At 38.7% G+C, this 27867-nt stretch overlaps 1 protein-coding gene across 3 annotated transcripts; it reads left to right on the top strand.

Moving 5' to 3' along the window:
* Positions 1 to 524: 524 nt before the first annotated feature.
* Positions 525 to 27867, top strand: adam11 (ADAM metallopeptidase domain 11). Of its 3 annotated transcripts, XM_034214397.1 has the most exons (27): positions 525 to 866; positions 1118 to 1263; positions 4045 to 4121; positions 4646 to 4712; positions 9486 to 9568; positions 10368 to 10425; positions 11687 to 11750; positions 12652 to 12791; positions 13929 to 14003; positions 14152 to 14223; positions 15625 to 15791; positions 16079 to 16163; positions 17566 to 17656; positions 18144 to 18195; positions 18487 to 18586; positions 18834 to 18905; positions 19001 to 19093; positions 19216 to 19296; positions 19419 to 19469; positions 20020 to 20083; positions 20261 to 20366; positions 20546 to 20665; positions 22742 to 22910; positions 23004 to 23115; positions 23787 to 23877; positions 24848 to 24865; positions 25929 to 27866. In XM_034214397.1, the coding sequence occupies exons 1-27, from the start codon at positions 809 to 811 to the stop codon at positions 25936 to 25938; spliced, it is 2322 nt and encodes a 773-aa protein (XP_034070288.1). In that variant the 5' UTR covers positions 525 to 808; the 3' UTR covers positions 25939 to 27866. The 3 variants fall into 3 exon arrangements, with proteins under 3 accessions (XP_034070288.1, XP_034070286.1, XP_034070287.1); XM_034214395.1 differs by lacking the exon at positions 23787 to 23877 and having other exon boundaries at positions 25929 to 27867; XM_034214396.1 differs by lacking the exon at positions 25929 to 27866 and having other exon boundaries at positions 24848 to 25002.

Here is a 27867-nt window from a genome sequence, read left to right as displayed (position 1 = left end):
TAAATGCTGACTCAGGAGAGCTAAAGGAGAGCAAAATCGGGAGGGAGGGAAGAGAGAGGGAAGGACAACAGGCGGTCAATGTGTCCTGTTTCGACTCATCGTGTTATGTATTTTTGTATCCCAATCATCCTGTGACCCATTTGATCCTGGGACACTATATTTAGATCTAGACCACTTGAGTTTGGCATTCAACAAAAGTAATGTTCTCTGGCTGGTAAGGCTGCAGGTCTTACATATATTTGAAAAATAGCACAATTAGGGGAAAGGTAATGATTGATATTTGGATCATGTTCATTTGTATGATATTATAATAAATCACCACCTCTAATGCATTTGATTTCACATTCATATTTATAGCTCATATCAGGGGTTACCCTAGGCCTAGGGTCCCCGAACCTGAGTTTTGAGCCCATCAAGTGTCATCAAAGAGCGTGGGGGTGGGCCCGTCAAAACCCACGTGCTCCTTGTTACCAGGTCCAAGACTCCTCGCGCAGCCTCACTGCTTCAATCAATCTTAGTAACATTTATCGTTAGACCGAGAGACAGGAGTGTGAGGCTCCGTGACACCGAGACACACCATGCTGCTGCAGCCGAGCAGAGGAGCCTCGTCCGGGGGCTTTTAACTCGCTGTAGGCGGGAAGAGGCGGTGAGAGATGCGGTCGCTGCGTTCAAAGGAACCCCGCTGTTGTGTTTGTCTTCACTGTCAACAACACTGTCAACATCAGACCTGCTGCAGCTGCGCCCTCGGCTACTATCAGTTCATTTAACGGCGCTGCACCGAGGAAATCCCCGGGACTATGAGAGCATCATGCTCGCTGTGAGCTGCTTGCTGTTCGCTGCAGCGTGTGCACGGTGCGCCGTGACAGGTAAGACCTTTTTTATATCATGTAATTGAGTAGTTTGTCACAAGCAACCAGTTATACGTGGTTAAAAAAACAAAATAAGAAATATACGTGTTCTGTCTGGTATCGCATCCGTTCAATTACATGCATCGTGTGTAATTGCATTGGTGTCAACGAGCAGCTGACCCGCAGCTTTTGAATTCTGCAGAAATTAGGCATTTCACATCACATTCACATCCGTAGACAACCACTGTTTTATCATGTGTCATCTGCAGGTCTGGGTGGAAGTCTGGAGGGAAGACTGCCGCCTGCAGAAGAGGTTGTTCAGCCCAAGCGGCTCCTGCTTCAGATCCACTCCCAGGAGGAGCTGCTCCACAGCCGCCTGGACACCCGGGTCAACAACTCCACAGCCGGAGGGCAGGTGAGCTTTGTCTGCACCTGTGGCTGGTTTTTACATTCAGACACGATCACATGTTTATTATTATTCTCCTTCATTCAATCTCAGCTTCACCATTTTCTCATCAGTAGTGCTTGAGGACAAATGTTGAACAACATCGCCCCAATAAATGGTGTTTCTTATAAAATATGAAGAAGGGCTGAGTTCTTTGAGACAAAACAATAAGTTGAATATCATAGAAAGTCTGTGTTGAAACATTTGAATCATTAATAATTTCAGTATAATGTCACAGAGATGCATTCCTATTATTGAGATACAAATCCCTATATTCATGCTGTACAGACATCATTTCTGTTTTTACATGTTTTAGTAATCATTTTTGCCAGATTCAGGTATTTAATTTGTTTCTTTATCAAGTTTGTATAGCTTTTACTATTTAAAATACTATTGTGATATCTATAGATCTATGGGCTGTTTGAATTTAATTTGCACTGGATTACTTAAATGATATCATTATGTATTATTAACATGATATCAATATGTCTTTCTTTAAATATATTATAACCTTAAAATAAATCAAAATATCAGGGAAGATTAAAGTAGTGGGAATACATTACATAAATAGATAACATGTTATTATGTTTTTAAAATCTAGGAAAATTATGTACCGTTAGTCCTCAACTGCTCTTTGTCCCAACCTGAGTCACCCTTGTTAGTCCTCCTTTGGGGTCATGTGTCTGTCACTCCCCACACCCTGTGACACCCCCCACATGATACCCCGGCCATAACAGGGCAGAAAAAAACTCAGCCCACCCCCCCTCATCTAGCTGCCTCCTCCTTTCTAGTCCATTAGATTATATTTCACACCTCTACCTGCCCTCTCTCGTTACCTTCACTATTAACGCTGTCAGTCAGTTGCAGGCTGTCAGTGGATATGACACAGCTCCGACCTTCAGCCACCCTCTGAGGGTGTCATGCTGTCTCATGAACTCTCTTTTGGAGATTGTAGACGCCCATTGGAAGAAGTATGCTTGTTGTCATTATTGAGAAGTATTAATGCCTACATATTACAATATGCAAAATGATATATGTGGTAGAACCAGGATTCAGAGTTGCTCTACTAGTTGTAAACTACACATTTAAAAGCAAAATAAACATACCATGATCATATGTTGTGCAAAACTTGACACAGCATGTATGTTAAAAAATATAAATTATATTTAGATAGATACATTTAAGATGTCGTTTTTAACTGAGACACTCTCAGTGCAATATCACAGTCTTTATATAGTATATATTAATACAGGAGCATTTAGGAGTTTTAAAACACAGATGCTTCCCAAAAAATATATATTTATAGAATATATATTTGTCACCTGTAATTTCTCCTAAATTGGTAACTTGTTGCCAGCAAGTTCACAATCTCAACTTCAAAAGGACATTAAAAAAATGCCATAAGAAAAAATATAATTGGATGTTTTTCTTTCAACTGAGATAAACGAGGACCTGACATTTAATTAATTTCTCATGGTTAATAATCCATTATGTTCAGTGGTTAAAATGCCGAACAATTATGTCAAAAATTATGTCAAAAATGATGTCAAATGACTAAAGCCTATAATGCTTTAATCCTATCCACAGTAATTAGTATATACTCATACTTGAGAAGATGGCAAACATTTAGTGATCAAACTAATTGTTAAAAAAAAGGTGTATAAGATAATATAAGTCTGAGATGGTGTCCAAATTGGATATTTTGTATTGGATGTAAAAATAATATATGACTATACAGTATAAATCTCCACAGTCGTAACTCCGATGCAGCTTTCTTATCTCTACTCACAGGCTGTGGGCTTTTTATTGTACAGTATATGGACCCAGTGGAGGTTTAGATTGATGCTAAGTGGTTTGCAGAGAGTGCATGGCAATACTAATGAGACCTGCCTGATGGGAGCCACCACAGAGCTCTGTCTCTAACGTGCACGAGGCTCACCTTGGAGCAAGGTTACACTGAGCCCCAACACTCAGTGTTATCCTAAAAAGCCTCTGGGATGGATGAGACTGTCTCCACTTCAAGGAGAGGCTACCAAAATAGGACATCCCATTATTATATGTCTTTGTTGCTTGTGTCTCTATGCATACTTACTGTTAATAATTTAATTCCTTACATCCCTGCTCCACCCTCTCTTTTTCTTATTCTGTCACATTTTCTTCCTGAAAACATGAAATACTTGACAAATTAGTGAGTCAACTAAAACCTTGCATGGATTTGAATAAGAGAAGCATGTTTTTTAAAAATAGAAATACACTTCAGACTATAAAGCACTTATTTTTTGCACATCACTCAAGGTCTTAATCTTTTGCTTATCCACCTCCCATGCAGAAAGCGCTATGACACATAAACTAGAAACTGAAGCCTATATGAATGCATGACCTTGATGGTGGTTTGGATGTGTTAGGCAGGAGATACAAATGTTTCCTCTATTTGATGAACATGATTGGACAACGAAATTATAATGCTGAGGTAGTGATCATTTCATATTATTTGATTGTGTATATACTGCACAGTATGTAGTGTTAATAGGCGAAACCGCTTAACGAACTAGAAATTGGGTAAAAAGGCCCTTGATTTCTGAGGTGTGCTAACCCGAAAACTATCATTAACAGACAAACATAATACATCAAATTCAGTTTTTTGAAAAATGTTGTTGCTACTTTGATCAGTATTTGTACATTCAATCAACTGTAAATCTAAGTTACTTCTTCCCCATCCCCTTTGCTCTCCTCCCTCCACCCCTCCCTCAGCCCGTCCATCTGGCCCAGAGCAGCTTCTTGGTGAAGGCCTTCGGCACTTCATTCATCCTTGACCTGGAACTCAACCAGTAAGTTGCTTCATGCGTGCAAAGCATTCACACGTCCGCACCCCACAGTGTTTAATGGTTTGTTTACAGCACACACTGACATGAAGATACTTGCATAGAAAGTTTAAAGCACCACCTATCTTTCCTTACCCGTTTCTCCCGCCCACTTACAGTATTTTACTGTATGTCTTGTGCGTTGGCATTATAAGGACTGGCTGCTTGCCAAATGTATACCTCCCCCTATTCTCTCTTGCTCTAATGGACTGTATTTCTGTAATACCTTTCACTGGCTTTCCGAACACTTAGAATAAATGAATCTTGAGACCCTTTGGTTATAATCAGACATTTGTTGATCTAGATTCAGGCAAGTCATAATGTCTGGCTAGAAATGTTATTCTGTTAAATAGCACTCCAGAATAATGACCCAAAACGGCAGTTAATAGCCAGTGCTGCAATCTTGCTTTTCCAAATAAGCATTGAATTCAGGTTACAACTAAATGTTAGAATGATTATTGCTCTTCTCCCTTTTTTTTCCTTCTCTCCAGCAACCTGCTTTCTACTGACTATGTGGAGCGTCACTATGGCGAGGATGGAAAGCTCTCTGAAAATATGGTAAGCCATTTTTATAGAAATTGTTCAACATTTTGGGATATACACTTCCTGTCTGAGACTTGAGAAAAAATCTTTACTACTCTCACATTGATTTTTAAGTAGAGTTGCAATATTGAATCAACCATGTGATTATTCAATGGACATACAAATAATCGCCTGCTGATTTTTGTGATGCAAAAAGGACTGAATATTCTGCTTCAGCCTCTCAAATATGGACATTTTCTGCTCTCTGTTTTATATATTCAAATAAAAGTAAAACGTTTCCTTTAAATAAACTCTTGATAAATAATGCCATCATCATTTTAATCAGAATTTAAAATGCGTTTCCATCACAGACTATTTGATTTGTGCCAATGCATAAAGGTTTATTTAATTGTAATATTAGCGTAGCTTGTTTCCAGGGATTAATGTTAAACAAAATCAATATTGAATAGTTTAGGCAGATAATCCTAGAAATGGCAAATGTGTTTGAATGTGTCGAGGCAAGTGTAAACGTTTGTGAAGTTGGTTTGTTAAAGTGACTGTTAGCTCATCTGTTTTGCTGTATACCCTGGTTTCTTACATCAGTTAAAACATCATAAATCGTTGGCGTCCATAAACAGCCGTCTGGTTGCATTGCACACAGATTTTTGATGTCCTCTCTGTTGTGCATTACACATTTGATCAAACAGCCTTATACCAATGTTATAATTTCTTTAGACTCAAGAACATCTGATAGACGGCCTCTTTCTGTCTGTATCCTCTGCTTTATTTTAGTATTTCCCTCCCTGTTCCTGCCCCTCAATCTCTGTCTCTCTTTCACTGTCTTTGTCTCGGCGACCACCTGACCAATCAGTAGATGGTTGCCATGGCTTCCAGCAGTCAGCAGTGGCAGCAGCAGTGTTGGTCCATGTTGTCGTGTCGTGAGGGGAATTCAAATCATGTACATTTCTAAAAGCATGAACAGCAAATCTCTCAACCACCATTGTACCGACTTTTGCAACCAGATGTTTAATATTGGAATCTATCTCTATATCATGTAAAACAATAATCCCAATATCAAAGATCTGTGTACATTATGTAAATGCTAAATTATTAAATGTATCACATGAAATAATATCCAACATATATTTAGAATATGTTGGAGCAAAATTATAAAACAAAAGTTATGTCGACACATTCTAAATAAATGAATTCTTAGAATATTTGCTCCATGAATTAGTAATGTTGATGGGAGTCTAACACTCAGTGAGCATTGCACACGTTTTTAGACCATAATGCAGCATTCTTCCACAGTACAGTAATTGTGTTCAGTGTCTTACATTTGTTTGCCCACCACATATCACAGAGTTTATGCTTCAACTGTAATGGCCCGCTTGGTATATTGTCAAAGTCTCTAATGATCCATTTGAAAGGATCCTCCTCAAATCATTCCCAAATGTTGACAATTGTGTTGACCTCAGATATGCAATGTCTAATGGCCTTTATTTGTTTACAATATGTATTTTGCCACTGAAAATAATAAAGTAGGATTTCTCATGTTTGGGGAAATGTGCAAAATACCTTTTGAGAATAATAGTAGCTCAAGAGCTGATCCTTGGGGAACACCATGTGGCACTTGCATGTTTTGAGAGTGGCAGCCCATTAGTCTGATAGTTCTGTATTGGGAAGTATTTTTAAATCTTAGATACAATATTTACTCAATGATGACTCTTGCATAAAAGGCTTTCCAAAAAAGAGGAGTATGTTACAAATTAATAAATTAATACCAAATGCTGTAGATTTTTCTATTTACAAAAGTCATAGCTATACTGAATTGGTGGGACATTTAGATGAATACGGTAGGGTTAATTGTGGTCTATAGTTTATCAAATGTAGAAATAGCTTATGGGAATTTCATTATCTGCATGCTACACTGTAGGTAGCTCCCTCCCCCTCCAACACCATTTCAATCTTGTTTTATTTTAGTTTTATTGACGTGACAATAAATTCCTCCTTCCTTTTGTATGTCACTTTTTGAATTGGTCCCTGCAGTGTAGATCCATATTATTGCATAGAGCTGGTGACTGGTTCACTTGGATTTAATCTAAATGACACAGAGGATATATTGCATTAGAGATGAGGATGGGCTTGAATAGATAGAAGCTGTTTTATATATTAATGTTCTTCTGAGTTTTTTAGAAATGTGTAATAATGTCGATCCCTCGGAATTGTTGATGAAAACCCAATTGGAAGGATGATTTTGTTTTTCTGTTTAATTTATTTAAATCTCTTATATCCTAAGCAAAATTTGGCTTTATTTGATGTGAAAGTTAACATGTATCTTGCTGTCACTGAGGACGTCAAATAGTCTTATTTATAATTGTGTACCATCTAGTCTTCCTTTCACTTTACATTAACTCCCATTGTTTCAGTACCCTTCCTCTGCTCCTCTCAGCTCAACAATGCTGAGTCAAAGTCCAGGCATCGAGTTAACTCCAGCTTTTATAACTCACTTTGTTTCTTATGTCACATTTAATCCTCGTCCCTCCAGGACAGAACTGCCTCTACGCCTCTATTTGTGCTTGCAAGCTATTTTATTTCATTCTTCTAGTCACACTTCTATACTGCTTACTTTTCCTTGCCCTACCAGCACTGATGATATGTCATGTTTAATCCATGCTTTCTCATACAACATGGTTTCTTTGTATGTGCGAGTGGCCATTATTTGAGCCCCATACATCAAGCACTTACTGCAAGCGTGTGTCTGCTGTGTTAGACAATTTGATTTCCTCCATTTAGCCTTGTAATCCGACCTTTTTATTTATTTATTATCTTGCCCCTGACTAAATGCTGTGGGCCGTCTCATTATTCGGTATAAATGATTAATTAAAGTCCCTTTTTTCTCAACAACTTAGCTGCCACTGAAGCTAAATAAGCTAGATAAAAGTAGGTATTATTTTGGTTAATTGTCAGAATATGTGGCTTCTTAGCCTTAAACTAATCCCTGAAATGATCAAGTGTTGTAACTTTTTTTTTTATTACAAATTAATATTTTACTGCACATTATTTTAAATGCTTTTGTGCTCGTAATAAATATTTGTGTGCGTGCATTGCTTGTGATGTCTGAACCAAAATGTTTAAAATCAGGAATTCTGATTAATTTCTGACAAACTGAAACTACACTAGAGTTGATTGTAGTTATATTGATGCAGAAACATTTGGGAGCCTATATCTGTTTTGATTTACATCCAATACTTAAGCAAATGTTTATATTTTGTAAATGGAAGCCTCATCCCTTAGTGTTGTTTTGTGGATCTAGGGGAAAAGGAATGTAAGCCTATAATGGTATGCAATGTTCAACAGCTTCCTTGCTATAACCAGATCAGTGTAAAACACCTAAACAAAAAAAAGCATCAACATCACCCTCCCCCAAATTTAATCAAAATTGAAACCAGCACTTTGTGTCCTCGGAGACATCATGTTTGACAGACAGACAGACAGACTCTGTTTCATTTGAAGCTCCCCCACGCTGGACTCCCAGCGGGTAAGGGATGAAAAAAGCCTTTGATTTTTAGCTTGAAGCGGAAAAATACAGTACAGTAGCCTATTTTAGATCCAGTGATGAAGCCCCCAAAGTCGTATTTGTAATGGGAAATATTTTCTGATCAGTTCCTACTTCATTTGACAAGACGTCAAAGAGATTTTTCAGGCTCGGAGTAAAGGTTGCCCAAGCATAAAGGGCAGCAGCTCCACGTTGCCTCTTTTCTTTTGGGTCCAGAAGCCGTGCCCGACGACAGCAGGCTCAGGTGGCAGACATGACTTATTGGGGTTCATTACAAACACCTGAAACCGACTCTCTCTTCCACACACACACACACACACACACCACTCGACACAAACAGCATGTGACTGTAATCGCCATCCATTTATATGCAGACCGCCTGTTTATCCAAGAACACTATCCTTAGTGTAATACTGTCTGTCAACGGTTTTTTTTTTTCTCACACATTTCTCATGCACATGATGCTTGAATGACACCAGCAAGTCTCCTCTCAGATTGTCGTAATCTGATCATTCCTGTACTGTGAGAGGCAGCGTGGAAACACTATCATCAAATCATGATCGTCCAGGCGAAACCTTTTAGGGGATTATGAATAATCAGGTGACGGTAGCTGGAAGCCAGGTGTAAAGTTAGGCTACCCATTACAAATTAAGTTATCGAGAGGAGGAAAACATTTTCCAAAGTGGGCTTCTCACCCTCTATGCTCCAGGCCTGTCAGATAATAGTAAATCATTTCATAGCTAAATAAAGATAATGTAGATGTAAAATGAAAAAACTATTTAATAAGAAACGGTGTTAAAACATTATAGGGAGGTTTTTGATGTCCAGTTACAACTCATTATAAACTTATACATTTTAACCACTCATTACATTAAAACATTGATACCAACTATTGAAATCTTAAACCAAAGTTGCCAATGCCAAGTTTCTCCCATTTTGCCACTATAATTCTTACACTTGAATGTTCTCCACATCACTAAAACAGACACAATTTAGACCTAGAGACCTTGTTGAAACTCAAACTCGGCTGCAGTTTCTGTAGGTGTAGGTTTCCCACAGTCTTTCAGGAGTCACTGATATCTTACAGTTGACCCACCAGTTCAGCTGACTGTCAACACCTGCCCTCTTTGTATTTAGGGGCCGAAAGATCAGAAACAGCGAGGGGATCACAGTCAGTTTTCTTTTCTGACATATGAGGTGATTTCTAGTGGATGATCAATGTTTCAATGTTCCTTTTGGTTTGTTTCCAGGGAGGAGAGCACTGCTACTACCATGGCCGTGTGCGGGGGCTGCCGGGCTCCTGGGCCGCACTGTCCACCTGCCACGGCCTGCGGTGAGTCCAACGCAAATGTAGTCACTTCACCATAATTCCACATTAAAAAGTGTTGTGTTATTATGTGATTCACATGTTCTGTATTCCTGTAAATTCCCCCCAAAACACAGTAGTTCTGCTACGTTAAGTCAAGTGGAAAATCCATGCCAGCCCAGTTTTCAGTTTAGAAGAAAATGACACAAAGAATATCAATGAATATTTCATTTTTTTCAAGTGAATCATTTACTGTCGAGCCTTTTTGGTCAATATAAAGCTGGAGCCATCAGTTGCTTATCTTAGTTTATTGTAAAGACTGGAAACAGGGAAACGGCTATCTTGGCTCTGTCAAACTAAATCTACCTACTGGCATCTCTAAAGCTCAATAATTAACATATTATTTCTGGTTTGTTTAATACATACAAACTGCCAAATAGCTGGGCACATATATCTCTTTCACAATAGCACATTTAAATGTTTACGTTTTTGCACAGATTAAACAAACAAGATGTGAGCTGCTACACTAATTTAGTCACCTTTGTAAATCCCCAGGCTATTTTTTTCCAGTCTGTGTGCTATGCTACAAGGCTGTTAGCTTCTTGTTTACTGTAAAGACTTGGCATAAAATATGATCCCAAACTCTTTTTTAAATACTCAAACATATTTAACCTACGGCAGAGCTTAACCATTCCGAAAAGCTTTTATTACATAAAAAAACATGTACTGCTGGAGGCCAAATTTAAAGCACATCAATATCAATCACATACGGACACAAACTAGCCCGAACAAACTCTAATATGCTGCTGTGTTTTGTGTTTTTCAGGGGAATGTTTTCTAATGGGAATTTCTCATACGGGATTGAACCTGTTGGCAGTGGAGAGGTGAGTCAGGGCTTTAGCAGGAGAAACCCATCGGGGATGATCAACTAGTCGAATTAGTAGTAAACACACACATATCAACTTATTTGGCATTAAACCAACGTTGCATAAAGCTTGTGTGAATAGACAAAATATCGCAGCCCTGGCACAAATCGTTCAAACTCAACAACATACTGTTAAAAGTCGCCCACAGGCTCAATTTCTTTTTTCGTCTCCATGACTTAGCATCAGTGTCACTCTATCTCTGAGCTGCTGTATGGAAAGTATTGAGTTGACACACAATCCACCACCTCTGAAACACATCTCCTGTCTCATATCTGAGGGAGACGTCATCTCACAGAGAAATGACAAAAGAGGCTTTTTGGATCTTTTCAAAATACTGAGATTTGATTTTAAAATAGATCTTGTATTAAAAAGAAATGGGTGAATTACAGACGGATGAATGGGAGGAGATGAAAGGGTTTAGAGTGGGAGAGGCTGAGCTTTTTTCCATTAAGGCCCACAGTAATAATTCCATATACTCGAGAGATGGATCGATAGCCTCCCAGCTCATCTTCAAAACCGTTCTCTCCCCTCTTTCTCTCTTTCTCTCCCCTCTCTCTCTCTCTCTCTGAGAGGGGTTATTTTCATAAAGTATTTATCCCGAGCTCAAGTGTGCCACAGTGTCCACTAGTTTAATTGCCATTATGACAGCCCAGTGATGAATTAATTATGCATCAGAGCATCTCCCTGTTGATCCATCTCTAGCTCAGAGGACGCAGCAGCGCTTTCTCACCCCGAGAAGCTGTGGATTTGAGTCCAGGTTAAAGTTATTTCAAGGCTTATATGAAGTTGTCACCATAATATGATCAACTCTAATTTATGATCAACTCTAATTTACAATTTTCCCTCTTTTTACCATAATTGGTTAAGATTTCCTTGTGACCCAATCCACCATCAGTTGCTCTAACTTAAATTGTTTTGGCTTGGGGTGAAGTTTGACTTAGTATAACTCTTAACTTATTATTATTTACCTTACAGTATGTGAGACTGTTTATGCAGGATCTCTTTGGCATTGATGATTCAGTTTGCCAAACAATGTGCCGAGTCATCATTTTTAAAACAAGCGGCTCAGAAAAGTTCTGACATAAAACTCTATACTCAGCGACAACATAACTTTGGTTTTATACTTGCAGAAAAAAGGCTTACTCATTCCTCTCTCCTCTTTCTGTGTTTGTTTCTCCATCTGTCACTGTCTGTTATCATCTTCCCGGATGCCCTCCAGGAGCACAGTGACCACATTGTGTATCGGATGCCCGACATTGACCTCTTCCCACCTCCCTGTCCAGGTAGGCCCGTTTTACCAAGAAGCTCCACAATGAAACTCCTCACAGTTACTTTCCCCTGTAACAAAGTATTTCAGCCCTTCCTGATGCATTACAAGTTTGATAGAAACAAAATCCCTTTACCTGGTCTGCCCTTCTTAAGCCTTTTTGACAAGATACCTGCTGTAATACAAATTATAGACATGTCAAACAGATTTTGATAAGAGTTTGTGATGTAAGGCAGCTTTGGTGTGTCATTTGTTGTCAAAACATTAGATTTGATAAAAACCTGGCAGGATGCATCTTGTTAACGATAAGCCCACAGGCTGTTTGGAGACAACATGTTCAGCCTCGTTCCTCGACACTAGATCGTCTAAACCAAATGTTCTGTAACGCAAGTCTGTTTGTTTGATGGCTATTCACACACACACACACACACACACACACACACACACACACACACACACACACACACACACACACACACACACACACACACACACACACACACACACACACACACACACACACACACACACACATACACACACACACACACACACACAGTGTCCTCCTTGGGTTGTCCAGCTGCCCTCCTCGCCCTTGCTTAACGTCTCATTTGGTTCCTTTTCTTTGCCTCTCCTCTTTGTCCCTGACACTATCTGCCTTTCTGGATGCCCCCCCCCCTCCTCCTTCCTGTTACCCCACCCCTGCTTTTCCTCTTAGCCTGCTTCCTCACCCCATCTCTTTCCATTTGGCCAGTTATACTCTCCCTTTTCCCTTCTCTCTCCTCCTCTCGCTGTGTGATATTGATTTTTCTGCAGATCAGTGAACTAAAATACATGGTTACATCCATCTCTGAACTGATGACTAGCCACTTTTCCATCTCACTGACTCTATGCGTGTGTGTGTGTGTGTTTCCCAGGATGCTCTGTGAACAGCACTAAGCCCGGGGGGCAGACAGACGGCCACAAAGGCCAAAACGAGGAACTGAAGGATGGAGACGATGTGTCTGAAGAGGAGAAGCCTGTCTTTACAGGCGGCCTGCGACGCTCAAAAAGACAAGTCAGTTTTCATACTATGAGTCTCTTTCTCCTGAGAGACACACACACACACACACACACACACACACACACACACACACACACACACACACACACACACACACACACACACACACACACACACACTGGAACGCACACACACTGGAACGCACACAGACGGCCCAACGCCAGAAACATGTGGCATGCATTTCAAGTGTCGCCATGAGGGAAACATCAGGGTTGAGATATGCAAACACTATTACTATTACTTGTTTGCCTGTCCTTGTTTGTCTACCCTCCCTCATACTGTAAAGCGTCTTTGAGTTGTGAAAAGCGCTATATAAATAAAATGCATTATTATTATTATTATTTAGTCTGTGTGGATGAAGCCACATTTCCACACGCATGCTGATAGCCTCTCTCAGCTTTCATGCTAATATGTTGAAAACAATTAAGTAGTAGTGTTGTACGCCTGAAGGAGCTTTCTAAAATCTCAGGGGATGCTCCTTTGTTCATTTGGGATTTGGCTTGTACTACAAGCTTCAAACCGAGTACTTGCAGTACTAAGTCGGTGTGTAAGGTTTTAAAGGTGTGGGTTTTCCCAGGCATGATCTTTCTAACTTTCATCTTCACCTTTTGACCCTAAACATCAACATTAGTGGTTTCAATTGAGACATTTCTGTATTTTTGTATGTCTGTTCACTTCTCACTGACATATTACATTTGCTGGGATCAGTAGAAACATCTGGATTTTGATCTGTGTACCTTTGAATCAAAATGTGTCAGTTATCACTAAATAAATATGACCTAACGGATATTTTCTTTACATTTTTCACTGCCACTTCTATAGTCTTTTTAGGCTTTCAAAGTTGTGTTTTATTACTTGTTAGACTCAGAGATCCAGAGCAATGTTCTCTCTAATGAAAGAATGATTGTTGCTTTCCAAGTTGTGTTTCCTTCTCAAGGACAAAGACTAGAGTTTCACCAGCATCAGCACTTGTGTGTGTCTCTTTGTGTATGTGAGTAATTCAGTAAAACCTGCTGGGTTTGTGTGTGTTGGCATTGTGTTTGTTTGTGTGTGTCTGTTTGTCCTGTGTGAAGGTGATTATGACAGCGGACTCAGAAGTCTGACTGTGTGGATTTCTTTCGCCCCCTCCAGGCGAGGAGAGGCCCGCGCACCGTCCAGACTGAGACCAAGTACATCGAGCTGATGGTGGTGAACGACCATGAGCTGGTACGTGTGAAGCCTATATTACCTTATCTCTGTAGCTGCTGAATAAAAGCAATTATAGGAAGTGAGCGTGACTCTTATTAAAAAAGGATTGTAATCAGCTCATTAGACTTTATAATCAGTATTTAAGGGTTTCTCCTCTCCTTGTAAGTTTGTGCAGCTTCGACGGTCAACCACTCAGACGAAGAACTTTGCCAAAGCGGTAGTGAACATGGCCGACGCAGTGAGTGGAAATATTGTTAATTTGACTATGAGCTTTCTCTTCAAATCATCCTTTTGTCTTTAAACCATGTTACCCCTTCATAGGGAGTCTATTTTAGGAAGTCTCCTGAGCTTAATCAGGAAAGTTGCCAAATATCTGAGTGTTTCCTCCTGCTGATGAAACCTTGCTCAGTGAGAGAACTGCCATCCCTTATTTCAACTTTTAACAGCTACTTTAATGCCATATATTTGCTATCATCTCTTGAGGTCTTCTAACCTTTCACAGGGTCTTTTTATAGGAGTCATTTCAAGCCCCGTAATGTTGCATTAACATGAGCCTCATGCATAACATAACTAAAGACCAAACATGAATTAGAAACATACATAAAGAATGACATTGCCCATCTTTCTTGTGGTTAGACGTTCTTAAAAAGGACCCAAACCAAGAGCAACTACAACCTTTTAGTTCAAAAATAGTTAAGTATGTTCAGTGTTAAGTCTTCTTGTTAGGTTATCTACCCTTTTTGCAGCAAAATATACCCATAAAAAGCTGTATCTTGATATATGTAACACATTTCCCCCCACCTCTAGAAAAGAAATATAGAAATAAATAAAGGTTTAACCAGGATAGATATAAATAGTTCCAGTGTCTCAGTCTACGCCTTTTAAGAAATGGAAAATCTTTGCTGTAATACAGCGACATGTTGAGGCTTTACCTAAAAACCCTGAGCTGTTAGCAACATGTTTAATTACCTTTATAAGATGGGACTGATCGGACATGATTACTTTCCATAAAAAGCAGGTGAAGTGTAAAAAATTTAAAAAAACTCCCTCTGTGTCCTCTTCTGTAACGCTACGGGAAACTCTTCAGACCTAGTGATGCTGGTTTCCATGACAACCGTCTGCTGGCTGCTTTCCCCCACTCAGAAACAACTCTCCGTCATCTACAAAATGTAACTCTCACTTAACCCTTAAGACCTGATTTATTTTCATCCATCTAACAGGTTGTTAAGAGCAGTGCAGTTTATTCTTAGCGTAGGGCTTGAATCTAAAATCGTATATAATCTCAACAGTCATATTTACTCTTTATCACAATAAAACCAACATTTAAAATAAAGACAGTTGGCTAAACCCTGTTAGTCGTTTTGATCCTGAGACAGTATTTCATTATACTGCTGTGTTTAGGTCATTTTAAATGCTCTTATAACATCTGCACCAAGTTCCCATGAAACTCTTTTGCTCTGCTCCATATTTCACAAATGTTTTGTTTCTTATTTATTTAATACAATTATCTGTTTTGTTTTGTCAATCGTTTCTGTTCTAATCCGTTTAAGCTTTAGTTCTTTGGAGGTACGATGGCAAACATCAAGAGAAAGGCTTTTTTCTGATGGTTTTTTGTTGTTGTTAATTTCGATGTTTCCAGATCTACAAGGACCAGCTCAACACTCGCATCGTTCTGGTGGCCATGGAAACCTGGTCTTCTGAAAACAGGATCTCCGTGGGCGACGATGCCCTGGTCACCCTGCGCGACTTCATGAAGTACAGGAAGGAGAGCATCAAGGAGCGCTGCGACGCCGTGCACCTCTTCTCGTGGGTTCACTCTCCTTATTTTAGATACTGGTGTTGTTGTCGTCCTACTTCATCTTCTACTTTCTCTCATTATTTTCCTGCTGCTTCATTTTCTTAATTTTGTCTTTTTCTTTATTCTTCCTCCTCTTCCCTGTATTCTTCTTTTTCTTCTCTGTATTCTTCATGCCTATTAATATGAAATGCGTATTAGTAGCGTGAGATTTCTGTCTGAAGGAGTTTGTCACTTATTATTGGTATTATTTTTTTCTTTATTAATGTTTCTTATGAATATCTCGTCTTCCCTACAGTGGGAGGACGTTCATGAGCACCCGCAGTGAGGCGGCCTACATCGGAGGAATCTGCTCTTTAACTCGAGGTGGAGGCATCAATGAGGTGAGATTTGTGTCCCTAACACTGTTTATATTATTGATTTAAGATACAAATCATGGTAGTTGTCCAATGAACCTAATAAAAATGGTTTGTTAACCCTCCTGTTGTGTTCGTTTCCCCCCCATTACTTTGGTGTTCCCGGTCAAATTTGACCTGTCCTGTTTTAAATACTCTTACATTAACAAAAAAAACATGAATCAACACCACATTTAATTTAACACCCTTTCAAACTGTAAACAATGTATCAGACTACTGCTATACATGAACAACTGCAGTAAATATACAAAGAATACACAATGAACATGTATTTCTTTGTATTTTTGTGATGTAATAAACATTTATTGTAAAAAAAAAAGAAAGCATTCAAAAACAGACCAAATTCTGATCAAAAAGTTGACTAAACCACCCAAAATTAAATGAATGTGGTGATCAGCAATTTTACAAGTTCAAATGTCTACTGTGGAGGATATCATAAAGCCTCGATGCAACCAGATGTAAACCACAAAAGTTATGAGGGATGAAAGTAGTACATCGCTCAGATTTGACAGGAGGGTTAAGCAGCAGTGACTCGGGTATAACTCATGACACTGGTATGCACTCATCTTTAATATTATGTACAGTTGTGATTGAGTAGTTTTACGAGCAGGTAGCATGATTGCTGCACATGAAGGTTAACTGAGTTAATACTGGGTGCTCTTTATCTTAAAGGTGTTGCAAAGATTATATCCTGCAAAAAAGACATACAATTCAAATTGAATATTGATGATCGTTCTGTGATTTAGAAATAGAAATGATCTGTTATATTTATTACAATTACATGTTATAGCCCTATAGTATAATTTATATAAGAGGGGACCCTTATTATTTTTGCAGAGTGAATAAATTAGTATTGGGCAACACATCAGGATATGTCAAGTTTCCCCTATAAATAACATCTGATGAAACATCTAATGGAAAAGCCACAAGCCCTTAGAATCAACTGAAATATGACATATGCATAAATATTCCTTTATTGGCTCCATAGGCGTTTCACAGAGATTCAGTCAACATTTGATTTCCTTTACACACCAAACTAAAATAGTTATGGCAAATATATGATGTGAAGTTAATGCTTATTATTTGCTCCATCATAGTGTGTTCATGCCGGTTATCTGTGTTCATTTGCAGATAGTACATTTATAACCCTCACCTTTTGCCAATTAGCACCAGGTTTTCTTTTGTTATACAAAATACTGGATATCATTGCTCAGCTGTTCTTTTAAGATGTTTATATTTAGTTTACTCTATTTACTGTCCTCATGTGTCCAATGTAATATGTTTGTGGTTTTATAGGGTCATGTGTTTAAATAACAACTGACTCAGGTAGAGTTATTATCTTTAACTGTGTGTATGTGTGTGCCTTCAGTATGGCGGCGTTGGCCCCATGGCCATCACACTGAGTCAGAGTCTGGGCCAGAACATCGGCATGCTGAGAAACAAAGAGCGACTCGCTGCAGGTTAGACATACACATGCATGCAGACACTGGTTGAGATCTTCATAAAAGATTCAGAGGAGGACAATCTCTTTTGACATGGATCAGCGACACCTAACATACTCTTGTTTTTCCTATTTATTATGGTTTCCTGCAATTTTATTTAAGCTAAGTGAAGCTGTTTTATCTTAAATCTGTCTTTTACAAATACCCTTTGTTTTTTACCAAACTTTCCTTGTTCAAATCAAAACCTTCATAATGTTTTTTTAATCTTTAAATGTGTTGTTCTTTTTATGATTTTTATGTATTTTAAACTGCACACGTGAAGTGTTTTTGAGTTCCTCTTAAAAGCTCTCAAAATGTAATTATAATGTATTATATTAAAAGTATTATTTTTAGCTGTGTGTGCTGATACTTTTAAATAACACTCCACCTCTGCTGTAATAACAGCTCCCTCTCGTGGGGAGATCTCAGAGTTGCTTGATGATATTTGTTGTCTGTGTGTGTCCAGGAGACTGCCGGTGTCCCGACCCGTGGCTTGGCTGCATTATGGAGGACACAGGGTATTCACCTTTTATTTTCCTACATTAAGAAATCTTTCTCAGGTGAAACAGGAGTCTGTGAAAACAAAAACGGATATTTTCCACACTAATTTACTTGGTAAAGCAGCTAGCATCGTTAGGGTTGGGGGTGATTTATTTATTTTAGGAATATCTAATGTGCTAAATGAATCTTTATCTGGGTGAAATAGGTCCATTCAGATTTTCGAAGGGTTCAGGCAGTGTTGCAAATCCTGTTGCAAACAAATCTAACAATATTGATTTATTTGTCTTTGTTTGAATTGTATCAAAAAGCTACTACCTGCCCAGGAAGTTCTCTCGCTGCAGTATCGACGAGTACCTGCGTTTCCTCCAGCAGGGAGGAGGCAGCTGTCTCTTCAACAAGCCCAACAAGGTGAGAGGTGATCAGCCATCACTGCCTGGGGAGTTTAATCACATTCACTTTCTTTATATCACATGATAAACAATCAAAGCAAGTCTAAAGACCACATCACTAAAAGCTTTTCAGTACATCAGTACACACAACAACAGATTTTGTCTGTGAATAAATAAAGATGAAATAGTTTGAAATGTATTTTTGTTGTCTGTTTGAAAGATATGTATCAGTGGAATTGACTTTACATATATTTCCCCCCCTGTAGTTGTTTGACCCACCAGAGTGTGGGAATGGATATGTGGAGATGGGAGAGGAGTGTGACTGTGGATCACTAGTGGTGAGCACATTTCACTTTACTCATATCTCATTGCTTGTTACACACAAAGACACAATCGATCTAAAGATGTACTATCAACCCTCTCTGAACCATAGGAGTGTGCACGGAGTGGCGCCAACTGCTGTAAGAAGTGCACGCTTACCCACAATGCCATGTGCAGTAATGGGCTCTGCTGCAGGGACTGCAGGGTGAGCTGCTTTAATACATCACATCATCTTCATAGTTTGTTGCTGTTTCTTAAGGCTCTGACTAATTATTTATATTTCATTCGTCTTTTCCATTCGTCTTCTTCTATGGTTGTTTGGGACAGTACGAGCTGAGAGGGGTGACGTGCCGTGATGCTGTAAACGACTGTGACATCCCTGAGACCTGCATGGGAGACACCAGCCAGGTAAATGTCTCATTATACATTTATAAAGATGCTTTAATAATCTTTTGAAACATGTATGTTTGAAAATAATAATAAATAAGATGCTTATAGAATGTAATGTAATATAATGTCATCTCTTGCAGTGTCCTCATAACGTCCACAAACTAGATGGCTACACGTGTGATGCTGGACAGGTGAAATCAAGCTATTGTTTTATGTTTGCTTTTTTTATTTAAACTTTGTCCTCACTAAGCACATTTTGGTGCTTTTAACATTTGACTTCACTGTATGGCATACATTTAGGCATGGGAGTTTTTTCAGTTCAATCTCAGTTCAATAATATACTGTGTAAAAAAACATTAAAACATATATTTTGATCCGTCAAACATTATAGAATTATAGTAAATCATGATGTTTTTAACAATCTAGAGCCTGCCATTTTTCCATTTCCCACTAGGGGCATGTCTACTCTACAAAGTGTCTGGTGCAATACATCATAATAACTGTTAATAACGGTTTTTGTAAAATAAATAAACCAAAGTGACACTGTGTACACCGACTGACAAGGGATTGTAACCCTCTAAAATCTGTAAATATTGGATGGTTATGACTAAGATTGATCTTTGGTTAAATTATATTAATAGATTAATGTATGTTTTTTCCTTTAAGGAAATAAATGCAACTTTTACAACAAGGCACAAAGGTTATTAAAACAATGTTTCTCTTTTTGTCTGTCCTCTCCAGGGCCGTTGTTATGGAGGTCGCTGTAAGACCAGAGATGGACAGTGCAGGAATCTGTGGGGCTACAGTAAGTTTGCATTGGATATTAAGCTTACATTCTCCAGGTTGCATGGCCCTCTGACAGTTTAAGCAGGCTCACATGTTTGAATCTATTATTTGTTCTGAGAAATGCTTAGTAACAATTACAGCAAGGCTATGGGATGTTCTGATAAAAGTGAAAGACTCTTCTGTTCTCTCTGTTCAGACTCAGCGGACAGGTTCTGCTATGAGAAGCTGAACTCTGAGGGCACAGAGAAAGGAAACTGTGGGCCGGACTCCAGCGGTCAGGGATGGGTTCAGTGCAACAAGCAGTGAGTGAACAGCATGGCTTCATAAAATGCACTTTATTTTGGCAAACACACAGAATTGCAAGAAACAACATGGTTGGATTGAGGATGCCTGTTTTTGGTTTTATAGAATTGCTTCAGTCTTTAAATGTGGAGCCTTTAGTCAGTTTTAAATCATTGACCTTCTTCTTTGCCTCCATCAGAGACGTCCTGTGTGGTCTGCTGCTGTGCACCAACCTGACGGACAGGCCGAGGTTTGGTGAGCTGCAGGGGAGGCTCACCAGTCTGACCATCCACCACCAGAACAGATACATGGACTGCAGGTGAGGCAGCTTCTCTCTGGCAGCTCGGTTGGTGAACAGTTGGAGGATTAACAAATACAGTCGGCCGCTTAATTTACATGTTTTCTTCAAATGTCTTCAATTTTAGCAACATGAGATTTAGTTCAGTCTTTTATTAAATGTTACTTTTATTGTGATTCTATTATGCACTGTTGTATTATTTATTTTACATGTTTTACTCTTGTTTTGGATTATCAAAGTTCCGTCTTATTTTAATTCATTTCATTTTTCATTTCAAACCTTTATTTAATCAGATTGGTCCCATTGAGATCATAGATCTCTTTTTCAAGGGAGACCTGCAGCATATAGGTTCCACATGAAACATAAAACAATAAAGGACATCATACATTATATTTACAGGATACATTTACATAGTTATAGACATTTACAAGTGCCCATAGTATCAACAAGCATTTCATTTAGCCTAGCTTTAAAAACATGCAGAGGAATGAGATTGCTCAGTTTCAATTCTTGCTGAAGATTGTTCCAAGCAAGTGGAGCTGCGCACATAAAAGCTGTCTTACCTAAGACAGTCCTTGCTCTTGGCACATCTAACAATACTACATCATGCGATCTCAGACAATAGCTGCTTGCAACTCTCTGTGTTATCAGAGAGCAGATATAATACGGGAGTTTGCCCAACAAAGCTTTATAAATAAACGTGTACCAATGACTGAGCCTCTTTACAGTAAGTGATGGCAAACCTGCCTTGGCATACAGGGTACAGTGATGTGTAAGTGCTTTACAATTTGTGACAAATCTTAGTGCGCTGTGATAGGCGGCATCTAACTTGTCCAGGCAATAGGCAGGTGCATTCATATACAACAAATCACCATAGTCCAGCACAGGTAAAAAGGTCACAGAGCCTTTTCCTGGCTTCAAATGAGAAACGGGACTTGTTTCTGAAAAAGAAACCTAGTCTAACCCTCAGCTTTTTAAGCAGGTTATTAACATGAAGTTTAAAAGTGAGACAATCACCAACCAGATACCAAGGTATTTGTAACAGGTAACCACTTCAAGTTTTATTCCTTGCGTAGTTACAATATCTAAAACAGGCTCTGGTGTCTTTTTAGCTTTAGAAAAGAGCATTACCTTGGTTTTATCAACATTTAAAAGAAGCTTAAGCTCAGCGTGCTGAGTCTGAATAATGTTAAAAACATCCTGTAATTTAACACCAGCCTCCTGAATGGAGGGACCTGCACAGTACATCACGGTATCATCCGCATAAAAATGTAAAGTAGCTTCATCCACATTTTCACCTAAACTGTTGATATATATGGAGAATAAAAGTGGACCTAAAACAGAGCCTTGAGGAACACCATTAGTTAATTGACCTTATCTTAATCTGGATGCACTATGTGCAGGAAAGATGATGATTATTTTGTTGTGGACCTTGCACTTTTCTTTTTGGTAGTAACAAAGAGAGTGACAGACACTTAAAAATGTGTAAAACAAATCATCCAAATGAGGAGGATGGTAACAAAGAATAACACATAAAGAAAGCACTGATGTCGGAAGAAGGATTGATCATTCAACACCTTTGATACAAATAGTACTTTTAGTCAAAAACAAAAGACTTATGATAGTTGGCCGCTTAATCTAAATGTTCTTCAAATGTCTTCAATCTGAGCAATATAACTTTTAGTTCACCTAAGTCTTTTATTACATTTATTGTGATTTTTATTTCTTAAATATTTTATACATTGTTTACTCTTGTTTTGGCATAAAATACTTTTGGATTATTAAAGTTCTGTTTTATTTTAACTGACTTTATTTTAATCTGGATTCACTACATGCAGGAAAGATGATGATGATGATGATGATGATGATGATGATGATGTGCTGGACCTTGAACTTTTTGTTTTGGTAGTAACAAAAAGAGTGACAGACACTTAAAAATGTGTAAAACAAATCATCCAAATCAAGGTTTGGAACAAAAAACAACACATAAAGAAAGCACTGATGTCGGAAGAATGATTCATCCTGGAACACCTTTGATATAAATAGTTATTTTAGTCAAAAACCAAAGACTGATGATTGTGACCCTCTGACTTTCAGGGGCGGCCATGCGGTGCTGGATGACGGCCTGGATATGGGTTACGTGGAGGACGGGACGCCATGCGGGCCCAACATGATGTGTTTGGAGCGCCGCTGCCTCCCCGTCACCACCTTCAACCTCAGCACCTGCGCCGGCTCCTCTGTGTCACACATCTGCTCCCACCACGGGGTGAGTCTGGAGTTCTGCTGGTGGGAACTACTTCTTGTGTTTAGTAAACAAGATAAGCTTTTAAATGCCTGCATTTCTCCTCCCTGTTTGCAGACTTGCAGCAACGAGGTGAGGTGTATCTGTGATGCCGACCACACCGGGAAGGACTGCAGCGTGTTCGACCCGATTCCCATCCCCACCCCGCCTGAGGGCCCCGTGTACAAAGGTACATGTAACTACACCGAGCAGTTTACCTGTAATGTCCTTTTACCAGTGCAGATACTGTGGCTCCTCACCCCAGTGGAAAAAAAGAAAATGATTACAAAACAAAATCAATTTCTCTCCTCATTAATCCAGAAAATAAAGCAAAAGCTGTCATCAAAGGATGGTCTTAAAAACTGCGACCTGCGTCCCGAAACAACTAAAAGTCATTTTATTTTTTGTAACTTAGACTATTAAAATATATAATAATAAATAAAGTAAACACATTTGTTACATGTCATTATCAACTAAACAATCTAAGAACAATCAAATTGAATTTTACCGAAACGATAGTCATAGATTTATTTATATATTGCTTTAAAATTAAAATAAAAGCCTGTAATAAAAGATAAATATTTTGTTTTGTTTATTGGTGTACATACTTCAATATCTTGTCTCACTTTTGCATGTACCCAAAGTCCACTAGGCACCCATTCACTAATTCATACAGAATACTATACGTAGTTTTTGTTAATAATAATAATAAATAAATAAATAATTACAGCACTGATCTATTACTAATTAGTAATAAAAGACTAAAGGATATGTCTGTCTATTTTATGGTATTGAGCACTCTCACATTATTATTTGTTTTCCTATTTTCCCCCTCACACGTTGACCCCTTCACCCCCACAGGTCCCAGTGGCACCAATATCATAATAGGTTCGGTCGCAGGTGCGATTCTGGTGGCAGCGATAGTCCTGGGGGGGACTGGCTGGGGATTTAAGTAAGAGTTCTGGCATGCCTCTATCTGTGTGTGCCTGCTGTGTTTCTCTGTCAGCTAACACACACTGCTGAATGCTCCTCTGCTTGTTGTCTGATCCATCCTCACAACCAGAGACCATGTGGGATTATTGTTAATGCTGGTGGACCAATTCTGAATTATCGTACTTCGAAACCTTCCTTTTTCTCTCTGGCTAGTAAACTCTTTAACGACATTCTCATCCTGACATGGCATAATCGACCACTTTGATTAATGTGTGATTTTTTTTGTTAATTTTCTAAAAGTACAAGAGGTTAATCCTCATCTCTGTTTCAGGGTAGCATCTTAAGGCGACATAGATGCTTCTTGTATACTTGAATCTCTAACCAAAGGGTGGTTGGTAGAGTTGAATTGTGGGAAATGTAGGCACCAGATTCTGACAGGTTTGACTGTTTTTGGAGGAAGAATGCGCGGAATAATGAAGAAAAATCTCTCCTTTGCGATTCTGACTGTGCTGTAGGAGTGCAATGTGAAATCAGTTGAATGAACTATGCAGATTCTTACAAACCCCCCAAACAAATAGCTCTATAAGCTCTTTCCATGTTCCTCTCCGCACGACTGGATCTTCTTTCTGGATTTTGTTTATTCACACTCGACATGCTGCCTTGCCTCATGATAGCTTTGCTGTGGCATGCCTGCAGAATGTAAAGAGACTAAAATGCGACTGTCATCATTTGCATTCATCTCATGAGTAACATTGAAGCATCGCAAGACAGATTGTACGGTTGCAATTTGCTTGTAGACTTTCGGGATAACAACAAATATGTCTCTTTTGATGCTTTGCATTTAAAGCCTTGGGTTCATTGCATGTTTTTTTACATATTTTTCTCTGCTGCTCGCGCACATGTACAGTTGAATATCTGTCTTTATCTACTTCACTTGTCTTTTCTTTGTCTGCTCCTCCCATCTTGTTCCTGCCACTCTGCGGATCCAGAAACAACCGAAGAGGAAGGTACGATGCCGCTTAACCGTCCTGATTCTGAAAACATTTACTCACTGTTCATTATGTCGACATAATGCTGTCTGTTTTTATAAGAATCCTCTCCTTATTGATCTGCTGAGCACCTTCAAAGATGTATAGGCACACACACACACACACACACACACACACACACACACACACACACACACACACACACACACACACACACACACACACACACACACACACACACACACACACACACACACACACACACACACACACACACACACACACACACACACACACACACACACACACACACACACACACACACACACACACACACACACACACACACACACACACACACACCTGTCACCTGCTTCAATGGCTTTATTTTTATCTTCAACTTTGAATCTAATACTTATTTGTATAGGGAAGTATGCAGCATGAACCAACGCCATTTATATAGCCTTGGGTTTGCATTATTCTCCCATAGATTTCAAAATACACAACAATTTATGCAACTTAATCATAATCCAAAATCATCTATTACTTATAATCTGTAATACCAGTTTGCTTGATTATTATTTTTCTCTGAGTGTCCCCTTACTAGTGGTGACTTTGTAATGTTGATTTCATAGTTATTTCAATAATAAAAGGTGAATGCCTCTTTTAAGTTTTTGGTTATTTTTAATGATTACATGGTTTAGTTTATTTTCTCGATTCTTCTATCAACAGAAAAATGTGTCAATTCTATTAGTCTGATTAACTGATTTAATGTCTTTTTTTTGCTAAATATTTCATACATTTGACTTGTTTTTGGATAAAACAAGATGTCACCTTGGGCTTAACAAATCCTGAGGGGTATTTTAAAATAGTTTCTGATGTGTTGTATACAAAACAACTAAATGAAAAGAACAAGCCGGACACTAATTTATAATGAAAATAATCATTGGTTGTAGCTCTAATGAGATTTCTGCTATGTTTAAAGAAATCTAAGCTGCCCTGTGTGTACTATCCGATTCCTCACTGTTCTTCCTTCTCTTCCCCTCTTTTCTTCTTCCTCTTCTTCCTCTTCTCTTTCCAGAAATGCATGAGCCGTGTCTCTCTGCTGTCCTGTCTTCCTTACACTGTGTCCAGTCCGGCACGAGGAGACAAAACAAAGATGTCTTCCACTTACGATCCTTCAGACCTCTCCTGTTTCCTTTTCTGATTTCATTACCCCTGTCTCTGTTGGCTTCCTGAAAAGTCTCATTATTAATATTTTTAACCGAGCCCTGAGGACACGTTCCCACTGGATCTGAAAGACTGTCAGTAAATATCTAGTCCCAAACATGGTCCGTATCTCCAGCCATTTCATTAGTTTTTTGTCTTTCTATCCAGGACACACTTAACTGAAGTGTGTATACTCAACATCTTAAACTCCTCCTTCCTCTGGTTACAGCTGATTTTCTGCCACATTTACCGACAGCAATTCCTAGTCGGGACTTTTTTTGGGAAGCTTTCCCTTTTTAATACATATTTAACCTCATGAGGAAACGTAGAACATTGACGCTAAGATAAAAAATACATTTTATCAGACCAGATGAGGGCTAGGCCATTCCTTAGTCATACTTGCTCCTTGTGCTGCCTTTCATTATCAAACAGTAGTCCATACTAAATCAATGCTTCTACATAATATGCATTAATGTATGAATGTAGTTCAGGCCTGCTTGGAAGCTAGTTGTGTCTCTGCGCCAATGACATTTAATTAGATTTCGGTACACACCAAATGTTTTATCCTGCTGTATGATATGTGATCTCTACACAACCAAAATGCATAGAAGTATGCTGGTGCTGATGTACATAGTGTATCATAGTGTGGACTCTTTGAGACAGCAGTGACTCACTGCCACTCTGAATGAAGCACAAGCTTGGAGAGAGAAGACTCTTCCCGCCGCTCAGCGTCAATCTGCTCATTTTGAAGATTCTGTCAGTGAGAGAGGATCTGAATTTTGCAGTTTAAAGTAGTCTGAACTATAGATTTCCAAAACTGGTGAATGCATGATCACGAAGGTTTCTTATTGCCTCTGAGAGATTGTCATTTATGACCTGGATCAGACTTCCAAGCTCTGATTTAACACAGGATGTCCCTCGATTCAACGTGTGTACATACATTATAAGGATGTGCATTCTAGCTGAGGTTATAGTAAAGAAGAAATCAAAATATGCTTTATCTTTAAAGGGTGTCAGATAGTTAAATAGATCCATTAGATAAGCAATACATATATATTTCAAATAACATGTCAGAAGCATGTTCTCCCTTTAGGAGAAAGAGTCAGCAGCTTTTATGAGAATCACTCTGTTAATCCTCTCTGGAGAGTCTATATCAGGTTCACAAGATGTCCTCCTCTGGTTGTTGTTAGAAAGAAGCTTTACTTTACTTGGTAACAACGAGGAACTGCGCATTCGCACAGCCGCCACAAGAGATGATCTGAGTTACACTGCCAGTACAGTAGCATTAAAGGAATATGTTGACGTTGCCTCTGAAATTAGAGACAATTAAAAAAAGCTTAATTACATTCCTATATGAATCAAGAGTGCAGTCAGTCAGAGAAATTCGTTTTTGAAAAAATATGCTTACCTTATTTTGACTGGTTAAAGAGATTGAAAATGCAAATTGTCTCTGAATTTTAAAATGTCAACACTTTGATTTGACTTTAACTCCGTGTAAATGCTGTATAAAATCAAATACTCAAGGACAGACTTTTACAGGTCACACTGTGTTTACCGCCATCACACATCAAAGGTGGACTCATCTAAGGATATTGGCGCTATATTCACAGTCAACGTCGTTCAGTCCCAGGGAGGTATTAGCTTATAATGTAAATACTTATATTATTGTATATTGAAATGCATATTAAAAGATATCTTACAAACAATGACTGTTACATTGGACGCATGTCTGTTTCAAGATGCAGCTTCAAGAATATAGTACATTTTTCTTTTAATAAATACTCTTCGATGTATAGCAGCGGTTTTACTGT

This window comes from Gymnodraco acuticeps, unplaced genomic scaffold (genome assembly GCF_902827175.1).
Source record: "Gymnodraco acuticeps unplaced genomic scaffold, fGymAcu1.1, whole genome shotgun sequence".
NCBI lineage: Eukaryota > Metazoa > Chordata > Actinopteri > Perciformes > Bathydraconidae > Gymnodraco > Gymnodraco acuticeps.
The sequence above is the reverse complement of the archived record's forward strand: the minus strand, read 5'-3'. Positions and strand labels throughout refer to the sequence as shown.